General features: G+C 51.2%; 2 protein-coding genes across 17 annotated transcripts; one reads left to right on the top strand and one right to left on the bottom strand.

The window, feature by feature from the left end:
* Nucleotides 1–1529: 1529 nt before the first annotated feature.
* On the bottom strand, nt 1530–15935 carry Afmid (arylformamidase). 12 transcript variants are annotated; one of them, NM_027827.3, is made up of 11 exons: nt 15432–15519; nt 13269–13359; nt 8989–9093; nt 8862–8910; nt 6586–6671; nt 6420–6492; nt 6196–6293; nt 5857–5935; nt 5631–5772; nt 4926–5030; nt 1530–2945 (listed from the first exon to the last, which is right to left on the bottom strand). In NM_027827.3, exons 1-11 carry the CDS (start codon nt 15486–15488, stop codon nt 2913–2915), a joined length of 918 nt encoding a protein of 305 aa, NP_082103.1. In that variant the 5' UTR covers nt 15489–15519; the 3' UTR covers nt 1530–2912. The 12 variants fall into 12 exon arrangements, with proteins under 12 accessions (NP_082103.1, XP_006534311.1, NP_001350089.1 ...); XM_006534248.2 differs by having other exon boundaries at nt 5505–5772; nt 15432–15514; NM_001363160.1 differs by lacking the exon at nt 4926–5030.
* Nucleotides 15351–25919, top strand: Tk1 (thymidine kinase 1). Of its 5 annotated transcripts, none has more exons than NM_009387.2 (7): nt 15424–15724; nt 15806–15837; nt 16657–16767; nt 19248–19341; nt 24247–24336; nt 24872–24991; nt 25299–25919. In NM_009387.2, exons 1-7 carry the CDS (start codon nt 15659–15661, stop codon nt 25485–25487), a joined length of 702 nt encoding a protein of 233 aa, NP_033413.2. In that variant the 5' UTR covers nt 15424–15658; the 3' UTR covers nt 25488–25919. The 5 variants fall into 5 exon arrangements, with proteins under 5 accessions (XP_006533214.1, NP_033413.2, NP_001258658.1 ...); XM_006533149.3 differs by lacking the exon at nt 25299–25919 and adding an exon at nt 25166–25292 and having other exon boundaries at nt 15555–15724; XM_006533151.3 differs by lacking the exons at nt 24872–24991; nt 25299–25919 and adding an exon at nt 19869–19956 and having other exon boundaries at nt 15351–15724; nt 24247–24332.
* Nucleotides 25920–26587: the final 668 nt, after the last annotated feature.

Genomic DNA, 26587 nt, shown 5'->3' with positions numbered 1-26587 from the left:
TTGTTTCCCCTGAGTCAGGGTTTCTCTGTGTAGCCCTGGTTGTCCTGGAACTCATTCTATAGACCAGGCTGGCCTCGAACTCAGAAATTCGCCTGCCTCTGCCTCCCGAGTGCTGCAGCCCTGATATTTGAATCTTTCTAGATTGCTGTTGTGTAGCTATCTCCTCTAGATTGAAACATTCACTCCTGTAGGGAGCCAGAAGGCTCAGCAACGCTCAGCAAGGCCTAGCTTCAAGCTTATAAATCAGTAGATAAATGCTCAAAGGCCTGACCTGACCACATGCAGTGGCTCCAGGAATGAAGGTCTGTGAGTTCCCACCCATGCTGCAAGGGCTTTCCAAGGACACAGCTGCCTTGAGTCAACCATTCCTGTCAGTAATAAATTCACTGGCACTAGACTTGATGTGACCATTCCTTTGGTCTGTTGCTGGTGCCCTTTCTGGGGGTGAGTAGATAGATGCCTTCTTCATATCCCCTCAGGAAAAGTCATGTGATACAATTGATGCCTGAATAGGGACAGACAGACCTGAAAGTAGAGGGGGGAGAACTGGTTGCACCCAGTGGGTGATAAGATGCCACTGAGGCTTAGCTTGTCTGCCCAGAAAGAGAACTGGCTCCCGTGAAGGAGGAATGATAAAAAAAACATGCAGACGCTCTGCTCCGCATCAGTGTTCCACTCTGCATGAGCCTCTGATTTGGCAGGAAAGAGTGGGAAAGGGGAAGGCATAGAAATGTGGGCTGGGCCTTCTGCTTCTTACAACCCTCAGGACATAAGATGTCATAGATGGCATCGCCTGTCAACTTCACACAAACCTTGACACACATCCAGGTAGAGAAACTATCAGCTGAGGAACTGCTCCATCAGAGTAGCCTGTCGACATGTCTGTGGGACTCTGTCATAATTAATAATTCAAGTAAAAGGGTCCAGACCACCATGGGTGGTGTCATCCCTAAGCAGGTGGGTCTGGTCTGTAGAAGAAAGGTGGCTGAACCTGAGGCTAGGAGCAAGACAGTACACAGCCTTCCTCTGGTCATTTCTGCCCCAAGCTCCTGCCGTGGCTTCCTTGGACTGAAAAGTGTAGGATGAAGTGAACTCTTTCCTTCTCAGGTTGCTTTGGTCATGGTATTTGCTACAGAAACATAAAAGCAAACTAGACACAAGAAAACCACATCACAAATTAGACATGTAGTAAAGAGCCCTTTCCCGGTCCCCAAACCCTCCTGCCTCTGCCTCAAGTGCTGGGATTGCTGGCATGCCCCATGCCAGTTTGAGGGGAGCTTTGAAAATGAAGCAGGAGTGCCCACTATAGTGAGAATTTTGGTTTCTTTAAAAATTCCAGTTAATGGGGCTGGAGAGATGGGCTCAGCAGTTAAGAGTACTAACCACTCTTCCAGAGGTCCTGAGTTCAATTCCCAGGAACCACATGGTGGCTCACAGCCATCTGAAATAGGATCCAATTCCCTATTCTGGTGTGTCTGAAGAGTGACAGTATATTCACATACATTAAATAAACAAACAGAAAACCCCAGTTATGTGACTAAGCTTTTGCTTTAATGCCAGGTGTGGGAAATGGGGCTGCTTAAGATTGTCCACATGCAACTACGATTTGTCTCCTGCCCTGGCAGGCAGGGGCGTGAGGCTGCCAGAGGAAGATAGTTGACATTTGGAATTCTGGGGGTTCTTAAGAGGGTTAAAAATGCCAGAGCCCCAAGAGGAGGTGGCTGCTGCGTCCCCTGTGGCTCCTTTGCTATTTGATGACTTGCTGGCTGTTCTTGTCCCAAAGATCTCGATGCCCCTAATCAGCAGGGCATCTAAAGAGATCTATGCCCCCCTTCCCTCCAACCTTCTCAACTCCCTAGTGTTGGGGGGTTGGAAGGGATTGGGGTGGGGAAGAGTGGTAGCTATGAGAACCCAATAAAGTAGGCAAGAAGTATGGCTACAGCCCACACCAGCTGTTTCAGAAGGCCCAGTGGTGTGCTGCAGGAATAGTTATCAGGTCTGGTAGAGCCTGCTACACACAGGTCTTTGTGCGGGTGGCCTCTCTGGGCTGGTGCAGTTCTAAGTAAATCCTTGTTAGTTCATACAGCAGGCACAACATGGACTCTTTTTATCACCATCATCATGTATGTGTGGTGTGTATGCTAAGATACACACACATGGCAGCCAAAAGACAATTTGGGGGAGTTGGTTGTTTCCTTCCATATGGATCCCCAAGGACCAAACACAGGTTGTCAGGCTCAGTGCCAGGCACTCTGATCTGCCAAGCCATCTCTCCAGTCCCTTTTCTTTTTGAGACAGGGTCTAGCTATGTTGTCCAGGATGGTCTTGAAATCACAAGCAATTCTCTTGCTTCAGTGTTGGGATTCAGGTATACACTGGGCCTGTCTCTGTCTCTTCTCTTTTCTTTCTTTTTTCCTTGTTAGTATCAGGTTTCCTTGTTGAAACCCAGGATCGTATGCATGGTGGTCAGGCTTTCTACCAGCGAGCTACGTCCCCCAGTGTTTGGTTGGTCTGTCTGTCTGTCTTCATTTCTTTTCCCCACCCCACCTTCTCTTGCAGTAGGAGATAGGCAGAACTCCAGCACTCAGCTACAGCCTCAGCCCCAGCCAGTCCACACTGATACTGCTAATTGGCACAGAAAGCCAGCCAGAAGTTAATGGCAACTCCCTGTCAGCAGGCAGGGGTGGGGTGGAGGGTGGGGCAGACTTGGCCAGGTGGTGGCTGTGTGCATTTTCCAGTAACAATCTGCAGGCTTTCCCTGGGCCTCCATCTGGGTGGGGTGAAGAATGGCAGGAGAGGAGATTGTGTTCACAGCAGGGAGACTGTACAGGGTGGACAGGCAAGGCAGTGTGAGATGGAGCCTCTTTTCTGAAGGCTCTCTGAGGTGCATACAGAATGGGGACTGGGTGTCCTCACAGCTTCTGGAAGACTGTTTTCAAAATGATCTGCAGGAGGAAGAGAGGACAAGAAAGGCCAGGAATGGATGGCTATCTGAATAAAGAAACAGTTGTAGGTGCTGGCACACACCTTTGCTCCCAACACTTGGGAGGCAGAGGCAGGTGGACCTCAGTTCCAGGCCAGCCTGGTCTACAGAGTGAGACCCTGTTTCAAAATAAATAGACAAACAAGTAAATAAAAAGGTCTAAGCTGGTCCTGTGGGCCAACAGGATCCTGAGGCAGAAGGGCTACAAGTTCAAAACCAAAGTGGGATGGCTCAGTGGATAAAGGTGCTTGCCACCAAGTTGACTGCCTGAGTCTGATCCCAGAATCAAACTGAAGAGAATAACCAAGTCCCGCAAGTGAGCCTCTGACCTCCACCATCCAAACAGAGTAGACAGGAAAGCATAAGGAAGGGGTTAAAAGCCTGCCTGGTCTACTTAGGAAGAGCCTGTCGCTCAACTTAGAAGTATGGACCAGGGCTGGTGAGATGGCTCAGTGGGTAAGAGCACCCGACTGCTCTTCCGAAGGTCCGAGTTCAAATCCCAGCAACCACATGGTGACTCACAACCATCCATAACGAGATCTGACAACCTCTTCTGGAGTGTCTGAAGACAGCTACAGTGTACTTTACATATAATAAATAAATAAATCTTAAAAAAAAAAAGAAAAAAAAAAAAGAAGTACGGACCAAGAGGTGGCTCAGCTGGGGAGACACCAGACATATTCCCAGAACCCACAGAGGTCGGGTGCAGGGGCCCAGATCTGACTCTAGAGCTGGGGTGGAGAGCAGAGATAGGTGGAACCCTGAACTCCCTGGCCAGCAGCAGCCAGCCTGCCAAAAGCAATGAGCTCTGGGTTCCATGAGATGCCCTGTCTAAAAAACGTGTGGGGCTGGAGAGAAGGCTGGAGAGCACCGACTGCTCTTCCAGAGGTCCTGAGTTCAATTCCCAGCAACCTCATGGTGGCCCACAACCATCTGTAATGGGATCTGATGCCCTCTTCTGGTGTGTCTGATTGACATTGTATGTAAAATAAATAAATAAATCTTAAAAAAAAAAAAAAAGGAGTGTCTGAAGCAGATGCCGTATGTCAACCTCTGGCCTCCACATGTACATGCGTACACATGCATACACACACACACACACACACACACACACACACACAGTGTTCAATTCCCAGCACCTCAAAATAAAATCAAGCTAGTCAGGTGCCCTTCCCTACTTCCGAAGTGGGGGAAAAAGAAAAAGATTATCACCTGTCAGATGTGTGGCAACAATTTTCTATTTATCCTTTGCCCCCCTCCCCTCAAATGGATTCTCTGTGTAGTCCTGGCTGTCCTGGAACTCGCTTTGTAGACCAGGCTGGCCTCAAACTCAGAGATCCGCCTGCCTCTGCCTCTCAGGTGCTGGGACTAGAGGCGTGCGCCACCACACACAGCGTCATCCCTTTAAGAGAACTATTTATTTAGTGGATGTTCACACACCGTGACACACGCGTGGAGGTCAGAGGACAACTTGCAAGAGCTGGTTTTCCCCTTCCACCGCCTGGGTCCTAGGGGTCAGCCTCAGCTTCTCAGACACCATAGCAAGTCCCTTTCTTTATCCACTGAGCCATCTTGCCGGCTTCTCTGAACTGTTTATGGTACTCTCTGTGTCAGAGCCGTAACAAGTCTGATACAGTTGTACACACCTCTAACCTCAGCGCCCCAGGAGACTGAGGCAGGAGGATCACTACAAGTTTGTGGGCAGCCTGATCTATATTTTAAGTCCCAGTCCAGCCAGGGTTATACAGTGAGACATTGTCTCAGCAACAACAATAATAAACAATAAACACTCGCCACATGCCCTTCTGTGGAGCCGGCTTTGGCTTTTCCATCTAGGCACTGCCAATCTTTCCCTCTGCTCTTGACGCCCAGGCCACGCCCATGTGTGGGCGTGGGATCCACGCTGTCCATTTAGAAAGACTGTTGTGGGGGTTAGCCCCACCTGGGTGAGCACGTCATCCTCCCGGGTCAGATTCTCTATGATGTCAAAGTGATCCACACCACGCAGCTGCTGGAAAGAGGCCTTCCATCCCACGCGGAGAAGTGTCTGGATAGAAATGAGGGGGCGGGGCATGAGAGTGCGGCTGAAGTGGTGGCTCTCAGTAAAAGGCAGGTTTTTTTGAATGGCTTTGTTGAATGAGGGAATGACCGTCCTGGGGTCCGCTAGACAGAATATGTCTATTTATTACAGTCCTGGGGATTGCACCAGAACTTTGTTTATGCTTACCAAGCCCATTACCATCGAGTTATACCCTAACCTTTCTTTCTTTAATTTTTGTTTTGTTTTGTTTTGTTTTTCGAGACAGGGTTTCTCTGTGTAGCTCTGGCTGTCCTGGAACTCACTTTGTAGACCAGGCTGGCCTTGAACTCAGAAATCCGCCTGCCTCTGCCTCCCCAGTGCTGGGATTAAAGGCGTGCACCACCACGCCCGGCTTCTTTAAATTTTATAACAGGGTCTTACTAAGTTCCTTAGAGCCTTGAGCTCTCTTTAAAGCACACCCTGACCACATGATCCTCTTGCCTCAGCCTCCGGAGTAACTGGGAGTCCACGTGTGCACCAACAGGTCCAGCTCATTTGGGCAGAATAACGAGGGAGAGGAGACCACATGATGCTGAACCCGGGGTCATAGCTGGCTGTTAGCAGTACCTCGTAGAACTCCTTGGACTGCCGGTGGAACTCTGGGGAGTCATGCTGACCCACAAGCACCAGCACAGGGCAGGCTGGAGCCACAGGCTGTGCTGGAACCACATCCAAGTGTCGCTGTGGACTGTTTCTCTGAGCATCTTCCCTGGGATGGGACAGTGGTGGGGTCAGGACAGAGGGGAGACAGGCCTCGGGTGGGTGCCGGAGAAAGGAAGGGGTGATAACTCACAGGGTCATGCGCAGAGGGTCATTCTGGGAGGTGGCTATGAGGGGCTCCAGGTCGTAGATCCCACTCACCAGGAGAAAGCCTATGAAGGTGAGGAGCTCAGGCCAGCAGCCAGGCCTGGTAAGACCAACCTGCCCACCCTCCAGGCCAGAGAGGAAGACCAGGACTGTGGGCAGAGGCAAAGAAGGGTCTCCTCTACTCAAGTTATCAGCCTTTCAACCAGCTGCTCTACCCTCTCACTGCTCCAGAGAGGGTATGAGCTGCCTGGCCAGCTCCTCCCATACCCACAGAAACCTTACAGGTTGGATGCCAGCCTGGGCTACCTGACAAACAATAAGAAACCTTGGAGGTTGGGTGTGACGCCATGCTTGGTCCAGCGGGCCAGGAGCACCATAGCAGCCAGGTGAGCTCCCGCAGAGTGTCCGCAGAGGTAGATTCCCCTGGGTGAGACAGAGACCCGGATTACGGCTAAGGCATTTCCCTAAGGCATCAGAAGTCCCGGTCTGTGTCGGGCTCCACAGACCTAGCCCTCCCTTGCTCCCTGAAAGCATCCGTGAGACACCTACTCATTGCTTGGATAGCGCCTCTGTAGAAACACGACACTGCGGGTCACCTGGTCCACCATCTGGTCCAGTGTGCCTGAACAGAGCAAAATGCTGGGTCAGGATCCACCAGGGGGCTCTATCTACACAAAGCTCTGGCCCGCAGATCTTCAGGGGCCACCCTTATTACCTTTGGGTGCAATGTCATAAGCCACTATCACCACCACGATTCCCTGTGCAGTCAGTGGGTTTACCATGAAGGCCGAGTCATCTTTACTGTGGAAAGACAAAAGTGGGCCGGGGGCTGGAGGGCTGGCCCATGGGTTTAGAGCACTGGCTACTCTTCCAGAGCGCAAAGATTCAACCCTCAGCTCCCATGCGGAAGCTCACGAACATCTGGAACTCCAGTTGTTCTCCTAGCTCTGCAGACACCAGGCAGGCTCGTGGTGCACAAGCAGGAAAATGCCAGCACACATAAAATGATGATAATGTAGCTTACAATACATACTTGGGAAGGAGAGGCAGAAGAGTCAGGAGTCCAAGGCCTTCCTCAGCTACTTAGTGAGTTTGAGGCTAGCCTCAGCTATGAGACCCAGTCTCGAAAAGCCCAAACAACGTAAAATGAAAGATAAAGATGATATGACAACTGTAAACAACTTGACCATGATGTTGCCTCCCTAAGGTCCTGGACAAACATGCCTCAGGGCAGACGCCCCATGCGCACAGGACACTGTGCTGAGGGAAATGAACAGGCTGTCCTCACTGTGGACTTTAATCTCCAGGCTGCTCCCTCCCTTGGGAAACAGAGACAATTATGTCCCTTCTCTTAGCAAGCTGTGAGAGTTAAAGATTAAAAGTGTAGAGAGTTAAATGGAATACAGCAGCTGAATAAGACGAAAAACTAAAAAAATGTGCATGCTGCAGGGGCGGGGTGGATCCGGTGGCAGGCATCTCGGGATGGTCCTCAGAACAGCGGTGTCCTCCAAGACCCCAAACACCCTTCTTCTCAATGCAGGGACACCAACTGCATCTATTTAGTGTGTATGCAGCATGTATGTGTAAACACAAACTTGCTGCTTCATGCATCCCAGCCTGGCCTCAAACTCCCTATTTAGCCGAGGATAACCCTGATCCCTGACCTCCAGCTCCCGAGGGCTGGAATCACAGGTACTCAATATCACGCTGAGTTTTATTCAGTGCCAGGGATGTAACCCAAGGCTTGCTGCAGACCACAGGCCCTACCGCCCTGCTACACCCCACCTTCTTGCTTTGTCTTCTGAGACAAGGCTGGCCTCAAACCTGCAGTAAATCCTCCTGTCTCAGCTTCCCTGCTCTTATTTCCAAAGCACCAAACACTCCATGTCCTCTTTTTTTTTTTTTTTTTTTTTTTTTTTAAAGATTTATTTATTTATTACATGTAAGTACACTGTAGCTGTCTTCAGACACACCAGAAGAGGGCGTCAGATCTCGTTACAGATGGTTGTGAGCCACCATGTGGTTGCTGGGATTTGAACTTTGGACCTTCGGAAGAGCAGTCGGGTGCTCTTATCCACTGAGCCATCTCACCAGCCCAACTCCATGTCCTCTTAGTCCCAAACAAAGCTGGCACAACAAGCACCTTTACCCGCTGAGCCATCTTGTAAATTAGAAACTGACAACCTTGAGGTCCTCTACATGGGACAAGGACATCTACATCTAAAACAATGCCTTTAAAAAAAGATTTACTTCTTTAAAAAGAGGTGGTGGCACACACCTTTAATGCCAGGACTTGGGAGGCAGAGGCAGGCAGATCTGAGTTTGAGGTCAGCCTGATCTACCCAGGAACTCCAGCATAGGCAAGGGTACACAGAGAAACTCTGTCTCAACCCTCTCCCCAAATTATTACATTTTTTTAAAAGATTTATTTATTTATTATATGTAAGTACACTGTAGCTGTCCTCAGACACCCCAGAAGAGGGCATCAGGTTAGGCTCATTACGAATGGTTGTGAGCCACCATGTGGTTGCTGGGATTTGAACTCAGGACCTTTGGAAGGGCAGTCAGTGCTCTCTCCAGCCCCCTATTACATATTTTGAATGTATATGTCTGTGCACATGAGTGATGTTTTTGTGGAAGCTGGAAGACAGTCAGATCCCTGAAGCTGTGGGTGCCGGGAACCAAACTCAGGTCCTCTGGAAGAGCATCAGGTGCTCTTAACCCCTGAGCCATGTGTCCAACCCTACTGGGACACAAGCATCAGTGACCATGTGAAGACGGAAGCAGAAGCTGGAGACACGGCCACAAGCACACTGCCTCGTTAGCACCTCTAGCCAGGCACCGCAGCACCTCCATTCTGACTTCCTGCCACACGCCACGCTTCTCTCCTTATAGGTTGGACCACTCGCTACTGTGTCAGGGCAGCTCCGGGACACCAAACTGCGGAAGGGTGACTCATGCTTACTAGTCACCTACAGACATCCTGCTCACCTTCCACTCTGCCAGTATCCTCCATGCAAGAACAGGAACAGAGGGAAAGCTGTAAGACAAGGCAGGGGGCGCTGGTGAGCCGGACAGCTGGCTGCCTGGAGGGGACCGTCGGCCCCGCCCATCTCACCCTTGGAATCCTCATCGGGAAAGTAGATGTCCAGTTTCTCCCCTTCGCCATCTCCATAGGGGACATCCAGCTGGTTCCTCCTGGTGGCCCGGGCCTTCTGGGTGGCTGCAGAGGCAGGCGAGTCGCTGTCAGTTAAGTCCAGGTACAGCAAGTTCTGGGCTGTTTGCAGCACCCTCCTCAGTGGTAAGTGCTCAGCTGAGGTAGCTTCCGCCGGGAGCCCCGCCCCCACCCTGACAGCTGCGGACAAGTGACTCGTGGTCCCAGAAGGCATTGCGGCTGCCGCTATTTCACTGCATTCTGATTACATTTACCACTAGATAGCAGACACCTATCTAGGCGTTAACATTTGTATTCATTGTGTGTGTGTGTGTGTGTGTGTGTGTGTGTGTGTTAAGGTGTGAGCGTGCAGGTCAGAGGACAACTTACAGGAATTTATTCTTTCCTTTCACCATGGGTACTTGGGATCTAGCTCAGGTCACCAGAAGAGATCTTGTGTGTGGTGGTGAGGGGGGTGTGGTTGCCAAGTCTGCCTCAGCCCCTGCCTTATTTTTACTTATCTATTTAAAAAAATGTTGGGTGTGGTTTTGAGACTGGATTTCTCTGGGATCCGCCTGCCTCTGCCTCCTGAGGGCTGGGATCAAAGGTGTACACCACCACACCTGGCTCTTTGTTTTATTTTTTTTGAGCAGGGTCTCAAAAAGGTCTATCAAACTCACCTCACCAGGCTCCTGTGCAAGCATTGTTACCCACTGAGTCATCATTGTCACCTTGAAATGGATTTTTTTTTTCAGACAGGGTTTCTCTGTGTAGCCTTGGGTGTCATGGAACTCACTCTGTAGACCAGGCTGGCCTTGAACTCAGAAATCCGCCTGCCTCTGCCTCCCAAGTGCTGGGATTAAAGGCGTGTGCCACCACCACCTGGCTGAAATGGATAATCTTGAGACCATCCAATTAGGGACAGGGACATTTGAATCGAAGACAGTGCCTTCTAAAAAAGATTTATTTTATTATCTTAACCAAAAACTGGAGGTGGAGAGGCGATGTCTTGGCAGTGAAGAGCAACAATACTGGGATCCAATAACTATCCAAATGATCCCTGCCTCATACTACAAAGATCAACTCCAGATATGTTAAACGTACACCAGACTTTGAGAAAGCACCTTAGGAGTCAGTGACAGGGCTTAACAGGTAGAGAGGCTTGCCGCCAAGCCCGGAGAGTCGACAGAGTTCGATCTCCCAGACCCACCTGGTGCAAGGAGAGAAACAACTCTCAAACGTTGTCCTGACTGCCACACACCCACTGCAGCACACACTCATAAAAGGACAGCAGCAAGACGCTTTCATGACCCTGAAGTCAACAAAGACCACACATAACCAGGACCCCAGGAATAATACTCAGATGAGAAGAGATCCGTCTGTGACCTGCCAGCACCCAGGAGGCTGAGGCAGTAAGGTCTTAAGGCAGCCTGGGCTATACAGGAAGCCTATCCCAAGACAAACAGAAAGTATTTCCTCATGTAAAGAGCAAGCATGGGTTACACAGGTCCCATACGATGGTCACAGCCATTCTCTCCACCAGCCACACCGCTGTGTCCCCCTGCGATGCCCTCAGCTCCTCTCCCCGAGACTCTGCCTCCACATCCTATCTTGAATCAGGGTCCCCCTTCCCACCAGCACTGAGACTCCCTGGTGGGTTCTGCCTCCTCTTGTCCCCAGAAGGTAGTGGTACCCCTCTCTATTCTTCCTGCTCCTCGCTGGACTCCTATAGCCACCGCCGCCGTCAGCATCTGTCGCAACAAGCATCCTTTGTGACCTCATCCTGGCTGAGATCCAACCATAGCCACGTATGGATTATCTTAGGGTGCCAGAAACCACCCTGCTGACAACAACCTTGTTTATACTGTGCTGACCCTGGGAACAAGCGCCTTCAGGAAGTGTAGCTTCCAGGCCAGAAGGTGGCCATGATTGCCAATAGGAGGGCACTGGTAGTGTCCTCCACGGGGCCTTCCAACAAGGGAGATGTGTGGGTCTCGGAGTCTCCTCAGCAAAGCTAGCGACCTTGCTAAGAGTCCTGACAACTTGGCCTGGCTGAATTAGATTTACTTGGTGCTAAAACCACACTTTTGTTGTCCGTTGAAGAGCAACAGAAACAAAGCCTCTGTCGGACATAGGAACAGCACACAGAAATCTCAGACATTCAAAGCACGGCTGACTTGAGAACAAGGACCAGCCTCTGGTCCTTGTGAATTCCCCTCAACCTCCAGGCCCTGAACCCCAAAGCAGCAATACAGGAGGGCTTTTGAAAGACACTCCAGAATAAACTTTGTAACAAAGAGGAAATTGGACTTTAATTACTCATAACCCAAAGCGCCAAAACTCCAGGGTCTAGAAGTCATGGCCCAGAGCCAACCAGAATGCTGTGTTAGCAGTCTAACAGTGGGAGCAGAGGTCAGAAGCCAGGCAGATGAATCCAAGCATGAGAGAGAACTGGTCAGTGGGAGGCAGAAACCAGAGCTCAGTATAGGTCATAGATACGGACTCAAGCATGCTCTCTCCTTCTGGAACCTTCAGTTTGTTTTAGACAGGATTTCATGTAACCTTGGCTAGCCCAGAGCCCTACCTAGCCAAGGTGACCTTGAACTTGTGACCCTCCCACCTGCACATTTCAACATTTGGGATCATCAGACTGCATACCACATTGTTTTGTTTTGCATTTTTGAGACACATTTATCCAGGATGACCCAGAACTGCTATGTAGCCCATGCTGGCCTTGAACCTCCTGCTTCAGCCTCTTGAAATGATAAGATTATATTTTTGTGAGTTTTCTAGAGACTTACCTTATTTAATGTGTACATCTGTGCATGTGTATGTGCGGGTACACATGTGCAGTTCTCTGTGGAAGTCAGAGGAAGGCTTCAGATCCCCTCAAGCTAGAGGAGTCCTGAGATCTGTCTGTTAGTGCTGAGATTAGGGGGTGCACCAGCAGGACAGCCCTGCCAGCATTTCCTGAGAGTTGGCCACAGCGGGTTCTGAGCGAGCAGTGGCCTACTATCAGCTCTGGGCTTTGGCTGGTGAGTTCTTTCCCCTGCTGGGCTGGCTTTTTATCTCTCCAGACAAGACAGGCGAACATGCTCCCTCCAGGCCTGCACATCTCCACATAGTTACTGTGACCGCCACAGCAAGGACCCTTCAGAGCCTAGGGGACCCACACTAGGGGACAAGAAACAAGACACCCCCAAAGCCTGATTCTCTCCCTGGCTGTCTCTATTGAGGAAACTCCCCAGGGCAAGGTTTTGGTCAGTCTGCTGAGACTAGGCACTTGTCCAGCATCCAGATTCCCGCTCTGAGCAGACAGCCAGCTGTCTCCACAGCCTACTTCCCTTTCAGAGCAGTTCCCCACCCAGCATGAACAAGGATTTGCAGCCACCACAGCACCTCTACACTCTGGAGCAGAGGGCAGGCCTCACGTGTACTCAGTCCCAAGCTCTGATTGCTTTATCTTTCCCCACCCCTCTCCCTCTTCACGGTATCTCGTATCCCAGTCTGGCTTGGAATTCACTATGTAACTGAGAATAACCTTGAACTCCTGCTCTGCTCTGCTCACTGGTGCTACCATTGCAGCCAGGCACCACCATGCCAGGTCTATGCCACAGAGAGTGTAACCCAGCTGGTCTACAGAGTGAATTCCATGACAATGACAACAACAACAACAAAAAACTTAAAAAAAAAAAAATAGTAACAGCGCCCTGCTTTCTTTGCTTTTTTTTCAGTTCACATTTCCGTGCCAACCACAGCATGTCCCTTCAGAGCAGCGGTTCTCAACCTTCTTAACGCTGCGTGCGACCCTTTAATACACTTCCTCATGTTGTGGTGACCCCCAACCATAAAACGATTTTTGTTGCTCTTTCCTAACTGGAGTTTTACTACCGTTATGAATCGTGATATAAATATCTGATATTTCCGGCGGTCTTAGGCAACCCCTGTGAAAGGGTGCTTCAGTCCCCAAAGGGATCTCGATTTCGATGTTGGGGATTTCCATGTAGAGAACTGTGCCTTTAGAGCTTAGAGGCCCTTAGCCAGTCAGGAGGGTAGCCTGAGTGTCTCAGAAGAGCTTGGCCTCGTGCCAGCCTTTTCTGCCTCCAGCTACACCCTCACCTCCCGCCCCAGCAGAGGCTCACCCATGCGCCTGATAGAAGAGTAATGCCCTTCCATTCAGGGGTGTAGCCCCCTCCCCAACCCCAAATAAGCGGCCACAGTATCCAGAGAGAGTCCCACAGTACCCTGGCTTCCTATCTGCACGAAGTTCCCAACAACTTCCTCTGGTTTCGTGTGGATGACCCATCTGCTGGGTGAGTATTGCTTCTCCAGCTCCTGTGGGCGAGACAGAACCCTGTGAGACTCCCTCTCGGGGCGTGTGTCGACCGGGACCGTGATGGCTGATCCTTTCTTCTTCTCTGCCCTGAGAAGACCCCTAATGCATGCAGCTTTCTACAAGCCTTTTCAACTTCTGCTCCCTAGTCCCCCCTACTAGCTGCCCCATTAGGTATTTCAGCAGAACATCTAAGGTGCCCTCAAAAAGGTGCCAGAGGGGTTCCCTAGCGGCAACCATGCCTTTAACCAGCTAACGGCCTTCATGAGACATGAGGTCTGTAAATGGCATTAGGGGGCCAAATTCCTACGGGAACTGAGACCACAGGAGGTGAGGCAACTGTGTGACCATTAGCAATCAAGTGGCATGAGCTGTTTTTCTGGGAGGACAGTATTCTGACCACAGGCACATACAGGGTCCCAGGGACAGAGGTAAGCAGGAAGAAGTCAAAAGTCAGTTTGCAAATGTTGCTCAGCCAGATGGCAGCTGCAGAAGGCTATGCAGCCAGAGGTGTGGTAAACGCAGCTGGAATCCCAGCTCGCTGTGAGGCAGAGGGAGGCAGAGGCAGGAGGACAGCCAAGCCAGTTCCTGGATAGATAGCCAGGACTACACAGTGAGACTCTGTTTACAAATAAACAGTGTTTGGGTTATAAAGTGAAAAGTGGGGACAGTTCAGTGGCAGAGCATTTGCCTGTTGTGCTGGGTTCAATCTCTACCACCACGAGGGGAAAATGTAAGATGCCCACACTTAACACAGAAAGCCAGGAGGACACAGGTTCCTAAGCCAACACAGGAATCCTGAAGACAGTGAGTGCGTCTTCACACTGAGGCCTGGGGCTGGGCACCTTTGGCTCTCTCCAGCTGTCTCTAGCCTTGCTCTTCTCGTTGATATAATGGGGGTGCTAGACGCCCACAGGGTTGGAAGGGAGGTGTGTAAGAGAAACAATGTAAGCCCCTTGCTCAAACACAGCTGCCTCTGCCTCTTCCTGTTGAATGTTCGTCTTACATGCTATAGACCCTTCTCGTTCCGGTTGGTACCTGCTGGATGCTAGGGGCCTGGCTAGGCATCATCTTTTTTTTTTTTGTCGTCTTTTTGTTTTCTCATCTCTTGTAACTGTGTAGCTGCCTCGAGGATCAAGTGCTGAGATTACTGACATGTGCCAAAAGTCTTTTTATTTCCTCTTTAAATGTGTGTGCCTGCAGTCCCTTCTGGAGCTGGACGCTGTGAGCTGTCTTGATGTGGGTGTTGGAAATCCTCAACTCTGCGCCTCCGGAGGAGCTGTGGATGCTCAACAGCCGAGCCATTTCTCTAGCCCTCTGCCTTCATTTTTACTATTAGGATTTATGATTGATTGTATTTTAAAGTTTATTTTTTGTGTAGTCCTGGCTGACCTGGAACTCACTCTGTAGACCCGGCTGGCCTTGAACTTAAGTCACCTGCCTGCCTCTGCCTGGAATTGAATGCTTGAGCCACCCCCGAGGACACATGTTCCTAACTTTCAACAGATTCTAAGTGATGTCTGTCTGTGACCAAAACAAAGAAGCCTGTTTAATACAAGCTAACCAGTCAAGAAATCCTAGTGGAATGGTAATTAACTACAGCAAGCGCCAAAATGTGTTGTCCTGCTTTGTGTATGCCTTTGGTAACCCTTGCCGCAACCAATGGCAGACAGAGTAACCAAACAAATTCCTGAGTGAGAAGGTTTCTGGGCATGCTCGGTGTGAGCCATAGGAGTTTTAGCATGGGAATTCTGAAGCCGCTCAATACAGTCTGTCCCTGAAGGTGCCTGCCTTACTTTGCGACTCACAGCAAGGACCCCCAGCCTTGGCACCTTCCAGACTGTAGTTACAGAAACACAGAATCACACTGCACAACCTCAGAGTAAGGTCCAAACCCTAAGCCCCTTAGTTCCTGCTGGAACTTGAGTTTTCGCTGTCTTTAAAACCAGGCTAACAAGCTAAACCTGCTCTATGACGAGAAAAATGAAGAAATCTGGCGCTCAACGCTTGGAAATTTGGCTTGTGGGCATCCTAAAATTCCAGTCCCGGCTCTGGGCGGCTGCACCACACCTACCTCCGAAGACAAGTTCCTCCAGGGATTCTGGCCCGCAGAAAGGGAAGGAAACGCCATGGCCAGATCCGGAGGGGATGGTCGAGCTCCAGGCTTTTCACGTAGCTGAGAGGTGGGACGAGTCTTGTCTTCGTCCCGCCCCCTTTTGAGTTCGCGGGCAAATGCGAGCAGTAAGTCGAAATTTTTCCACCCACGGACTCTCGGTGCTAACTAAGGTTTGCACAGCAGCCATGAGCTACATCAATCTGCCCACCGTGCTGCCCAGCTCCCCCAGCAAGACTCGGGGGCAGATTCAGGTGCGGGGTCTGGAGTGGGGTCGGGTGGTGGCTGGTGCGGGGTGTACAAGGGGGAGACCCCTTAAATGACTTCTCTTCTAGGTGATTCTCGGGCCCATGTTCTCAGGGAAAAGGTAATGAATGGGCCTTCGGGGCGGTGGGCCTCCCTCTCTCTCTGCAGCCTCTCTCTCTGCAGGCCCTGGCTCTCCTCTCCCCCCTCCCCCATCTTCCCAGGAGCCTCTGACTAGGCGGCAAACGCGCTCGACCTCTGTGTGTACATTCCCGCCCAAAATTCGATTTCCTGGATTGCTGCCATCCTCCTGCCCAAGCCTTTTCTCTTGGGGAACCCTATCTTTGCTGAGGCGGACCACATGGGGGTACAATTGAAGACCCCAGCCCACATTACCCAGGAGCCCACCGAACTCTCATGTGTCCCCTGGGAGTTAGGCACCTTCTCTGACAGTTTCCTCATTCATTCCCCATGCGAGCTCTCCTAAAGCCTTGGAGCCCAATTAACTCTGAGGTGAGGGTCTAAACTCTGGGAGTCCCACCCAGAATAACAAACACACACTACTTGGGTTTTCTTTGCTTTATCTTGGGGTTAGTTTTTGTTTTTTTTTTTTTAACTCAGCGTCTTTATTTGTGGCCCAACTCAGAGATCCGCTTGCCTCTGCTGGGGTGCATCACCATACCAGGCACCTCATTATTTCTGAATGGTCTGGTGTCACCTCAATTTGTCCCTTGCCCCGAGGGTGAGGGCCAAACTCATGATCTGGGATCCAGAAGCAAGCTCTCTGGTGATTCTGTCAAAGACTTTGAAGTTCATTCATGAAAATTGAATTTTGTTCAGAACAGCATGGGGTGAACGGCTGCAGTTCCGGCTGCCCGACGCTAGGTGGTAGTGGCAGCCCGCCTTTTGCTCGGGCCTCATGTGCTCTGGTTAATTCTTGCAGCACAGAGCTGATGAGAAGAGTCCGGCGCTTCCAGATCGCCCAGTACAAGTGCCTGGTCATCAAGTATGCCAAAGACACGCGCTATAGCAACAGCTTCTCCACACATGATCGGTCAGTCCTACCCCTGAGCCTGCCCTTCGGAAACCCCTAAGCCTCGGGGCACACTGCTGCTAGCCTCTAGTGGATATGAATAAGTGCTCAAAACTTACTTAGAATAACCTGTCCCCAAGTGTCCATTGTACCCACGGAGGCTGGGAGAACCTGGGTCCCACTTGGGTAGAGGCTGCAGCCCTCTTGACTCCAGAGATATTTCCCCCCCTCTTTAGTTGGCTCTCTGCCATTAGGTAGCCGTCATCATTCTGAATTGTCTATCTATCAGCCCTTCCACTGGACATTTCCCTCTGAGCCCAAGGGTAGGTAGGAGTTCAAGAAAGTAATTTGTGCCTCTCGGGGTTGCTGGAGCTGGGCCAAGGGTGAGCAGCCTGGGGTAGAGCAGGTTTCTGAAGCGGAGCAGGAAGTGGAGCCGAGAACTACCAGGACTTGGGAGTTGGCCTGGGGATTCAAGCCAGGCTTCCTGCCAGACTCTGTACTGAGGTCTTTACAACTGTCTTTGTAACCACGGTGCCAGCGCTCAGGACGGGATGTGCATCCAGGAGGACCGAAATCAGAGGAGGCAACAGTGCCTAGAGTGGTGGCCACAGCTGGCTTGTTGCCTGTCCTCTCTCTGGTCCCCTCTACCAGGGGAGGGAAGAGAGAATTTAAGATGCCCGAGTGTTGTGTTGTGTTCTTTAGTTGGTTTCTTTTATTTTTTTCTGAGACAGGGTTTCTCTGTGTCGCCCTGGCTGTCCTGGAACTCACTTTGTAGACCATGCTGGCCTTGAACTCAGAAATCCTCCTGCCTCTGCCTCCCAAGTGCTAGGATTAAAGGCGTGCACCACCATGCCCAGCTTTGGTTGGTTTCTTAGGGAGGTGTGTGTTTGCACACAGGTAACCATACACCCGCGTTCAGAGGACAGCCTCGGGTTATAAGATCTGTGTTCCACACTCATTGGCCATATCTTTTTTTTGTTTTGTTTTGTTTTGAGACAGGAACTCTCTACAGACCTCTGGTTGCCCTGGAATTCACTCTGTAGACCAGGTTGACCTTGAACTCACAGAGATCCAACTGTGCCTGCCAAACGCTGGGATCAATGACATGTCCCACCACACCTGGCTCAGTATGCTCTCAAAGCAAGCCCTTTACACATTCAGACATCTCCATCCTGTTTTTGATTTGTTTAGGGTTTTTGCATGTAGATCTGCACGCTACTTGCTTGTCTGGTACCCTGGGAGGTCAGAAAAGAGCATCCGATTCCCTGGAACAGGAATTATAGATAATTGTCAGCTGCCATGTGGTTCCTGGGGGTAGAACCTAGGTCCTCTGCAAGAATGACAAATGATCTCTCAACCCATTTACTGAGGCAGGTCTCAGGTAGCATAGGTGGGTTATAACTTGTAACCCTCCCTCCTCTTCCTCCTGGAATTACAGGCTAGCAATCCCACACCCAGCCCACAACTCCTTCAGATCTATGTAAATACAAGGATTCCGGATGTGGTTGGCCACACCCAGCTTCCCAGATTTTAAGATGGTGAGGTAGTAAGTAGGCCAGGAGGTGCTTTCCTTGGGAAGAATGCCACTATATGCTGCTTGTCTGTGGTTTGGGAAACGGCTTTCTGAGTTAGTTTCTGAAAGTGAGGCAGAAACCAGAGGGAGAAGGCGCTGGGTGCAGCCCAGCATTCCATTCCTTAGAGCAGAGGTTCCCGGCATCCTTTAATGGTGTTCTGGAGTGTGTCCAAGCTGGCCTTCAGAGGCCTGGGTGGATTCTCCCTTGCCGGGAAGCGGTCTCCAGTGGGGCCTATAGCAGAGGCTTCTCAGCCTGGCTCTGCCAGCAGACAGCCGCATGGTGTGGAGAGTCCTCCAATCTGGAGGGCAGTGACTGGAAGGGGTTCCAGAGGGTCACTCTGCTGCCTGGCTTCCAAGGCCACCCCCATTCCAGACACTGAGAACAGGATGCGTCTCGCCTTGGGCTGCTCATGGCAGATCCACGGGCCTCTGACAGCTTTCCTTTCCTGGGTACCGCACTCTGCCTTCTGTGGCTAAGAGTCCTTATTCTTGTCAAGGACCCAGGTTCAGTTCCCAGCACATTTGATGGCTCACAACCATCAGTGACTCCAGTTCCAGAGGATCTAACACCCTTTTCTAAACTCTAAGGCCACCAGATGTGCACACAATACACAGACCTATATGCAGGGAAACTGCTAATAAATACAGCTACATTTTTAACATTTCCCCATGTGTGACTTACACCTTTAATTCTAGCACTTGGTGGGCAGAGGCAGAGAGAGTATGGGGCCAGTCTGGTCTACAGAGAGACCCTGTCTCAAATGAGTTATTTTGCTTTGTCTTTTAACTGGTTTTCTGAATAAGTCCCTGTATTCCCCAGTGCTCCCCCACAGAAACTGATGGATCACCTCAGGCCGCTTGTCTGGGCCTCTGGGTCCTCGGGGTGCTTGGTCTCTGCCCTTGCTCATTCTTGGCCTTCTCTTCCCAGGAACACCATGGACGCATTGCCAGCCTGCATGCTCCGCGATGTGACCCAGGAGTCCTTGGGTGTGGCCGTCATTGGCATCGATGAGGGGCAGTTTGTAAGTCAGCCTGCAGCATAACCCTCACCCTGACCCCTGACCCTTCCTGCCCTGCTGACTCAGAAGTCCCTGTCATTAACTTGTCTTTACTGGGGTGCGGATCCCCTTGCCAAGGTAGCTGTGGGGGAGAGCTCTAGCCTTGGCCTCAGTGGTGGCTGGGTCCTTTGATCCCAGCCTTGCTTTGGTTTCAGGGTCTGTTTGGGAGGTGGTGTTTGCTTCCTGGGCGTCCTCTGACTGGGGTGGGAATTATGTCTTTTGTGGTCTTAACTTCACTCCCATGTAGAAGCCTTTCCATAGGGGACCGAGCTGGGCTGGCAGAGCACCTTCCTGGTGAGCACAAGGCCCCAGGGCCCAGCCCGGCATGGCATGAACTAGACATGCTGGAGTGCCTATAAGTCTAGCACCAGAGATGGAGGTGGGGATCGGTTCAAAGTATCATTGGCTATTTAGCCAGTTTGGAATCAGCCTGTGCTCCAGGGGGGGGCTGTAAACAGGAAGGACTGGCCACGCTTCTTTGCCAATTTCAGGCTGTCTCCAGTCCACCAGGAAGAGCAAGGACAGAGGCCTCTAACACTTAACATCATAGAGGTTTCCAAGAGTATTTGTTGATGTACGGTAAGGTAATGCTGTGATCCCTGTACTTGGGAGACTAAGGCAGGAGGAAGATCAGGAGTTCAAAGCCAGCTTTAGCTATAGAGTAAGACCTCGTCTCAAACCAAAAATAGGGCCAGTGAGACGGCTCAGTGGGTAAAGGAGCTTGCTGCACAGCCTGGCGACCTGAGTTTAAGCCTAGAACTCATGAAAGGGTAAAAGCAGGAATCCGCCTCCTCAGAGTCGACCTCTGACCTCCACATGTGAGCGCCCACCCCCATGCATCATACATAGTAATAGACATTTAAAAACAAGAAGTGGGCTGGAGAGAAGGCTCGGGTGTTAAGAGCACTTGCTTACTGTGCAAATGACCCAACTTTGGTTCCCAGCACCCGCATTGGGCTGCTTTTAACCCCAGCTCAGGGTCTCTCCTGGCCTGTGCGGGCATCTACACACATGCACGCACACATACCTTACATAGACACATACACATAATTTTTAAAAATTTTAAAGAGTTGTCGAAGATAACATATATGTCCCAAGCATGCAACCTGTGGCAACATAATAAACCACTCAATAAATAATCCCTCAGCCGGGCGTGGTGATGCACGCCTTTAATCCCAGCACTCGGGAGGCAGAGGCAGAAGCAGGTGGATTTCTGAGTTCGAGGACAGCCTGGTCTACAAAGTGAGTTCCAGGACAGCCAGGGCTACACAGAGAAACCCTGTCTTGGAAAACAAAACAAAACAAAAGAAAAAGAATCCCTCACTGTCCTGTGGCTGCAAGTGGCTTGTTCACAAAGGTGGATGATGGCCCCGGGTGGCCTGTGGTTTGGGCCAGAGCCTCGATGTCACTTGCTGACTTTCTGTTGGACTCTGTGTGGCTCTCTGGCCGCCCACTCTCATGCTCTACCCTGGAAGGAGCCAGGCTGTTTGGGTTTAATGGAGGAGGGGTCCCAGTCTGCCCTATGTGTGCCCTCAACCCCCAGATAGAGTGAGGCAGCTCCGGCTGTGGCACTCTAACCGTGCTCTTGGCACCTGCCCATCCACCAGGATGTGCCAGATCTGTTTTGTCCTCAGAGGTAAGTCTTGGAGCAGGATGGCTGTGGAGATGTTGACTTAGGGTGCAGCTCCCCGCCTCAGGCCTGCCGCAGTGGCCTGCTTACTAGCTATGCTCTCCTGGTGTTCCCGGAGGCCCAGCCGACTCCCTAGGCTTGCCTTCCTTTCTCAGCTCTTCCTGATCAGTAGATTCGTACCCAGGTCTGGCACCAGTCTAGCAGTTGCTCCAGCCCTGTTCCCCATCCTAGCCTATAAGAGAGATTTATTTCTATGCTTCCCCCTTATGATTAAGAAAAACTAGTTCATTTAGTGGATACTTTGATTTCTGAGATAGGTCTTGTTTTGTGGTCCGGGCTGGATTAGAACTCAGCTCCCTGAGTCCTGGGATTGCGGTCATGGGCCCTCACACCAGCTTCATATAAACAACACAGTTCTTGCATGCTTCTGCCCCAGTCTCTAGAACCTGCTCTTTATACTAAGTTCAGGATCTCCCCACTGCAAAACAAAAGGGCTGCCCTTCCTTCCATGTCCTTGCCTTAGACAGTGGGTGGAGGGTCCTTTAGGGTCCCTGAAGCCACAGCTGAGGATATAGAGCTTTCCCTGTGTTCATTCACCAGCACCAGGGCCCACGGGCTTCTGGGCAAGAGAGAAGCTTGCATCTTCAGGGACTTTGTGTTTCCTTTCTGTTTGACACAGTAAGGACAGGCTCAATCTAGGACACAATAGGAGCACACCAGAAAGAGGAGGCTTGTCACATCAGTGTCTTTGAACCAGGAACTACTGGGAATGCCCTGCCAGTTCAACATCGTGGGTTCTAAAACCTGCCTCGGAGCAAACACTAGTCATGGAGCAGTGGTATTCCGAGAGGGGGTTGGGGGAAGGAGAGGGCTCCCGTGGGTCTTCTGGCAGAAGGGTTGGAGCCTGGAGGGAGGGCAGTGCCTGTCTGGCTGCTTCTGGCATAAACTGTGCCTGTTTTGTCGATGCTCAGGTGAGACGGCGGAATGGGTCTATATTCATGCTGGCCAGGGTGCCTTGCCTGATGTTGGCCCAAGAGATTATGTTCAGTCAGGGCCAGGACTCTGACGAGTGCCAGCCCAGCCTGGACGCTTCTAATTATACATGTGCGTTTTTATAGAGCAGGCCATGTCACATGCTGTGACTATTGTGGGGATGGCTGGGTCCAGGGACCAATCACATTCATTCCAAGTTTCTGCCCTTTGGCTGTGGCATTCTCTGTCTGGAGACAAATCTGGAGCTTCCAGCTCACCTCTGTTGATAGACTGGGAGGGACTGGGGACGAAGAGAAAGGCTAGAACACTAAGGCGTGGAGCAGGAGTGTGCTCAAGAAAAGGTCTGAGGAACCAGGCAGGGTGGCAGACCTGCACACTCAGCTCCACGAACACTGAGACAGGAGATTGCTTTGAGTACCAGGCCAGCCTGGGTTACACGGTAATAACCAATCAAAAGCAAAAGATGGAAGAGATGGGGAGACAGAACAGTGAGGCCTTGGCTCTGCAGGCGTGAGTCCCTAGCACCCCTGTAAAATGCTGGGTATAGCCACGTGTCCATAACCGCAGTACTAGGGAGGCAGAGGCAGGCGGGTCCCTGGAGCTCCCTGTCGCCCATCTGAATGGCTGTGGTCTAGATTCAGTGAGAGTCCTATCTCAAACAAAGAAGGTAAAGAACTATTAAGGAAAATGCCCAGCCTTGCTGGGCAGGGGAGAGAAGCCTGGGTCTTGATTCTAGGGAGACACTGTGCTATTGAAGGTTGGCCGGCCTGAGTGACCCCGGAGGGCAGCTATCCCTGCCAACCTGCTCCTGCCTCGCACATCTCATTGCCAAGAGCCATTCTCTCTCACGTGGGATTTCTTGGTGGGAAAATGCCAGTGTAACCTCATGGTGCTTATTCTCTGGGTTTTCACTTAGGCTCTCCCTCCACCCGTCCATGGGGGCTGAAGAGCGTGCGTGCGTGTGCGTGTTTATGGGTGCCTGCAGAGGCCAAAAGAGGATATTAGATCCCTTGGAGCTAAGCTATCTGATGTGGGTACTGGGAATTGAATTCTGGTAATCTATAGGAACGAGTCATACTTTTAACTGCTGAACCATCTCCCCAGCCCTGTATGTTTTGGGACAGGATCTCATAGCTTTGAACTTTGTAATCCTTCTACCTTCAAAGTACTGGTATTATGGTGTTGGACACTGTGTCTGGTTCATTTATTGCTGGGGGTGGAGCCCAAGGCTTCATGCACACTGGGTAAGCTCTCTTCTACCAACTGAGCTACCTGGTCTGCTCCTGAAATGTATGAGTGTTTGCTATTTTTATATGTATGTCTATCAAATGTGTGCAGTGTCCATAGAAGCCAGAAGAGGTCACCAGGGCCCCTGGAGCTGAAATTAACATATGGTTGTAAGTGACCATGTGGCCCTGGCAACTGGGTCCTTTGCAAGAGTGGCACGTGCTCTTTCCTGCCGTCCACCCCGAGTTCTCTCTCTGAAAGCCCATTTTAAACATGAGCTGTGTTTAGCTTCTAAGTCTGCCCTAACAGAAGTCAGCAAGGACTTTAAGCCCAGAGCTTTGTGCACTGACCGTTCTGGAAGGAAGAGACCCTTGGTGTTGGCAGGGCCGCTTCCTTCCAGGAACTGTAGGGGAAAGTTCTAGCCTGGTGGCTCTCAACCTTCCTAACTGAGACCTTTAATACAGTTCCTCGTGTGGTGACCCCAGCCAGAAGATTATTTTTGTTTCTTACACTCTTGCCTCTCACCCCCTTGCTCCCCATTCCCTTCCCCCACTCTCCACATGGTCATGGTCGGCCCCCATGTCTCTATTCTCTCCTTTCTGCTTTTCTCTGCCTCTGCTACTCTCTCAACTCCCCTCCTCATGGCCTAAATAAACTCTATTCTATATATTTTTGTTGCTACTTAATAACTATGATGTTGCTGCTGTTATGAATCATAATGCAAATATCTAATATGTGACCCCTGTGAAAGAAAGGGTCGTTCAGCCCCCGGGGGTCGTGACCTGCAAGTTGAGAGCTGCTGTTCCAGCCTCTCTGGTGTGTAGAGGCCTCTCTCAGATGCTGGATGGAGCCTGCTGGCAAGCTCTGGGTAGCAGTGGGCAAGTGGGTGGGATGTCTTAACAGGACTGGCGGTGTGGTCTGGTCTCCGGCTCTGGGCTTACCTGCATGCTCAGCTCCCCCACGGTCTTCGTGAGGCCCTTGCCTGGGGCAGCTCACCTCATCCTCTGGACTTTTCCCAGTTTCCTGACATTGTGGATTTCTGTGAAATGATGGCCAACGAGGGCAAGACAGTAATTGTGGCAGCGCTGGATGGGACCTTCCAGAGGAAGGTAAAGATGTCTGACTCTGGCTTGGCAGAGGATCCTGAGGCAGGAAACAATATACAAGGTCTCCCCAGAAGTAGGTGTGTTCAGAATAGAAGCTATTGGCTAGTGGGTGCTCTGAACTGGCCAAAGGGTAGAGAGCAGGAGGGTGTGGCTCTCAAGAAAGCAGGATCAGTAAAGTATGATGTAGCCTGAATCATGGGGTTTAAAAGAGAAGCGTTGGCGGTGGGAAGAGCTCAAGCTGAAGCATGCTTGCCTTGCAAAGCACACAGGCTCGAGTTAGATCCTCAGGACTCTTTAAAATGCTATCACCAGGAGACAGAGACAGGCAGATCTTAGCGGCTTACTGGCAAGCTGATCTAGTCTACACTGCAAGCCCCAAGCCAGTGAGAGACCGTTTCCAAAAGCACCAAGGTAGACAGTGCAGAGGCACAGCTCCTGACGTTGCTCTCTGGCCCCCACACACATACACATGTGAACACAGGCAGAGGAGGGAGGTGCCTGGCTAACTGACCGCACACACCTGCTGTCTTCCGTGCAGGCTTTCGGCAGCATCTTGAACCTGGTGCCCCTGGCGGAGAGTGTGGTGAAGCTCACCGCTGTGTGCATGGAGTGCTTCCGAGAAGCTGCCTACACGAAGAGGCTGGGCCTGGAGAAAGAGGTACACACACACACACACACACACACACACACACACACACACACACACACACACACACACAACACACACACACACACACACACACACACACACACACACTTACTTCTGCCCAAGGAGTGGGGTGGGCTTAGGCTCTGGCTTCTGAGTCCCACCCTCACATCTCCCTCCCACCAGGTGGAGGTGATTGGGCCTGGAGAAAGAGGTATACACACACACACACACACACACACACACACTTCTGCCCAAGGAGTGGGGTGGGCTTAGGCTCCGGCTTCTGAGTCCCGCCCTCACATCTCCCTCCCACCAGGTGGAGGTGATTGGCGGAGCCGACAAGTATCACTCCGTGTGCCGCCTGTGCTACTTTAAGAAGTCTTCAGCCCAGACTGCTGGCTCAGACAACAAGAACTGTCTGGTGCTGGGGCAGCCGGGAGAGGCCTTGGTTGTCAGGAAGCTCTTTGCCTCTCAGCAAGTCCTACAATACAACTCTGCCAACTGAGGGGACCTGAGGCCTGCCAGCTCCTACCCAGGTTGGACTCTCAGAGAGCAGGGGGAGCGCGGGCCTGCCATTCCTAATGGACAATGTACCTTGAACAGGCTGCCACTCGCTGAAGCCGTTTTCAGTTCCCTTCTTGATTGCCAAGATGCCTCAATGCAGACTGGAGCCCAGACCCTGCCTGGTGGCTAGCGGTCCCGTGTTCAGCCAAAGGTGAGGACAGAGCTGTCCAGCATTGTGACACTGGTGGGGCTAGTTTCTTCCTTGTTGGTGGCTGGGTTTCAGTCTCAGAGCCCCACCCTCACCAAGGCTCCAGGCCTCTCACAGCTCCCCCATTTATGCCTAAACATTCTCTCCTCAGAACCTCAGCTCTTAGTGAGCCACTTTTCTTGTGCAAAATGAACAATATTAAAGTTTACTACTAATGAGAACGTGTTTCTCCTTAGCCTGGGTTTCCCTAACTTGCAACCGGCACCCACATGACTTGGGGGTAGAAATGTGTTTTGTAGTACCAATGGTCTCACCACAGCCCAAGAAGAACAGTCCCCCACATTTCTATCTGGTTGGTTTCGTGACAAAAAATGGCAAAGAACCTGCTAGAGAGTCAGGAGATGGTGTTTCTAGCTGGCATGGGGGTTAGGGGGTGGTCAGGTTTTATGAGACAGACATTTGATAGCTTGAGTTGAGAAAACAGCTCAGATACTCAGATAGGCCTTGGAAAGTGGGTGGGGTGACACCCTTGAGGACTAGAGACCTGGGTCTAAGGTGCCAGTGTGCCGCTGGTGCTGTGCCCAGCTTGCCTGCCATCTAACTCATTAACTGCTTAATGCATGTTCTGCAGAGGAGGCCCACAGTTCAGAGCCGGGCTGTTAGCTTATGCTTCAGATTTTGAAAGACACCGCCGGCCACCATCGACAGCCTTGTCATTGCACAAGAGTTACCTCAGGGTTATGCTGCTTCCTGAGAGATGGGTCCACTGCCTGCCAGGTCCCTGGAAGGTGTCAAGAGGGGCCAGAGTCAACCTCAGAGGGGCAGCACCCAGGGGCCCTGGCAGGCAGCAGAACCCTGGCAAGCTATCCAGAACAATCCATTTTACAAGCTGA

Source organism: Mus musculus, chromosome 11 (genome assembly GCF_000001635.26).
Source record: "Mus musculus strain C57BL/6J chromosome 11, GRCm38.p6 C57BL/6J".
Lineage (NCBI taxonomy): Eukaryota > Metazoa > Chordata > Mammalia > Rodentia > Muridae > Mus > Mus musculus.
Note: the sequence above shows the minus strand (reverse complement) of the source record. Positions and strands in the feature narration are given on the sequence as shown.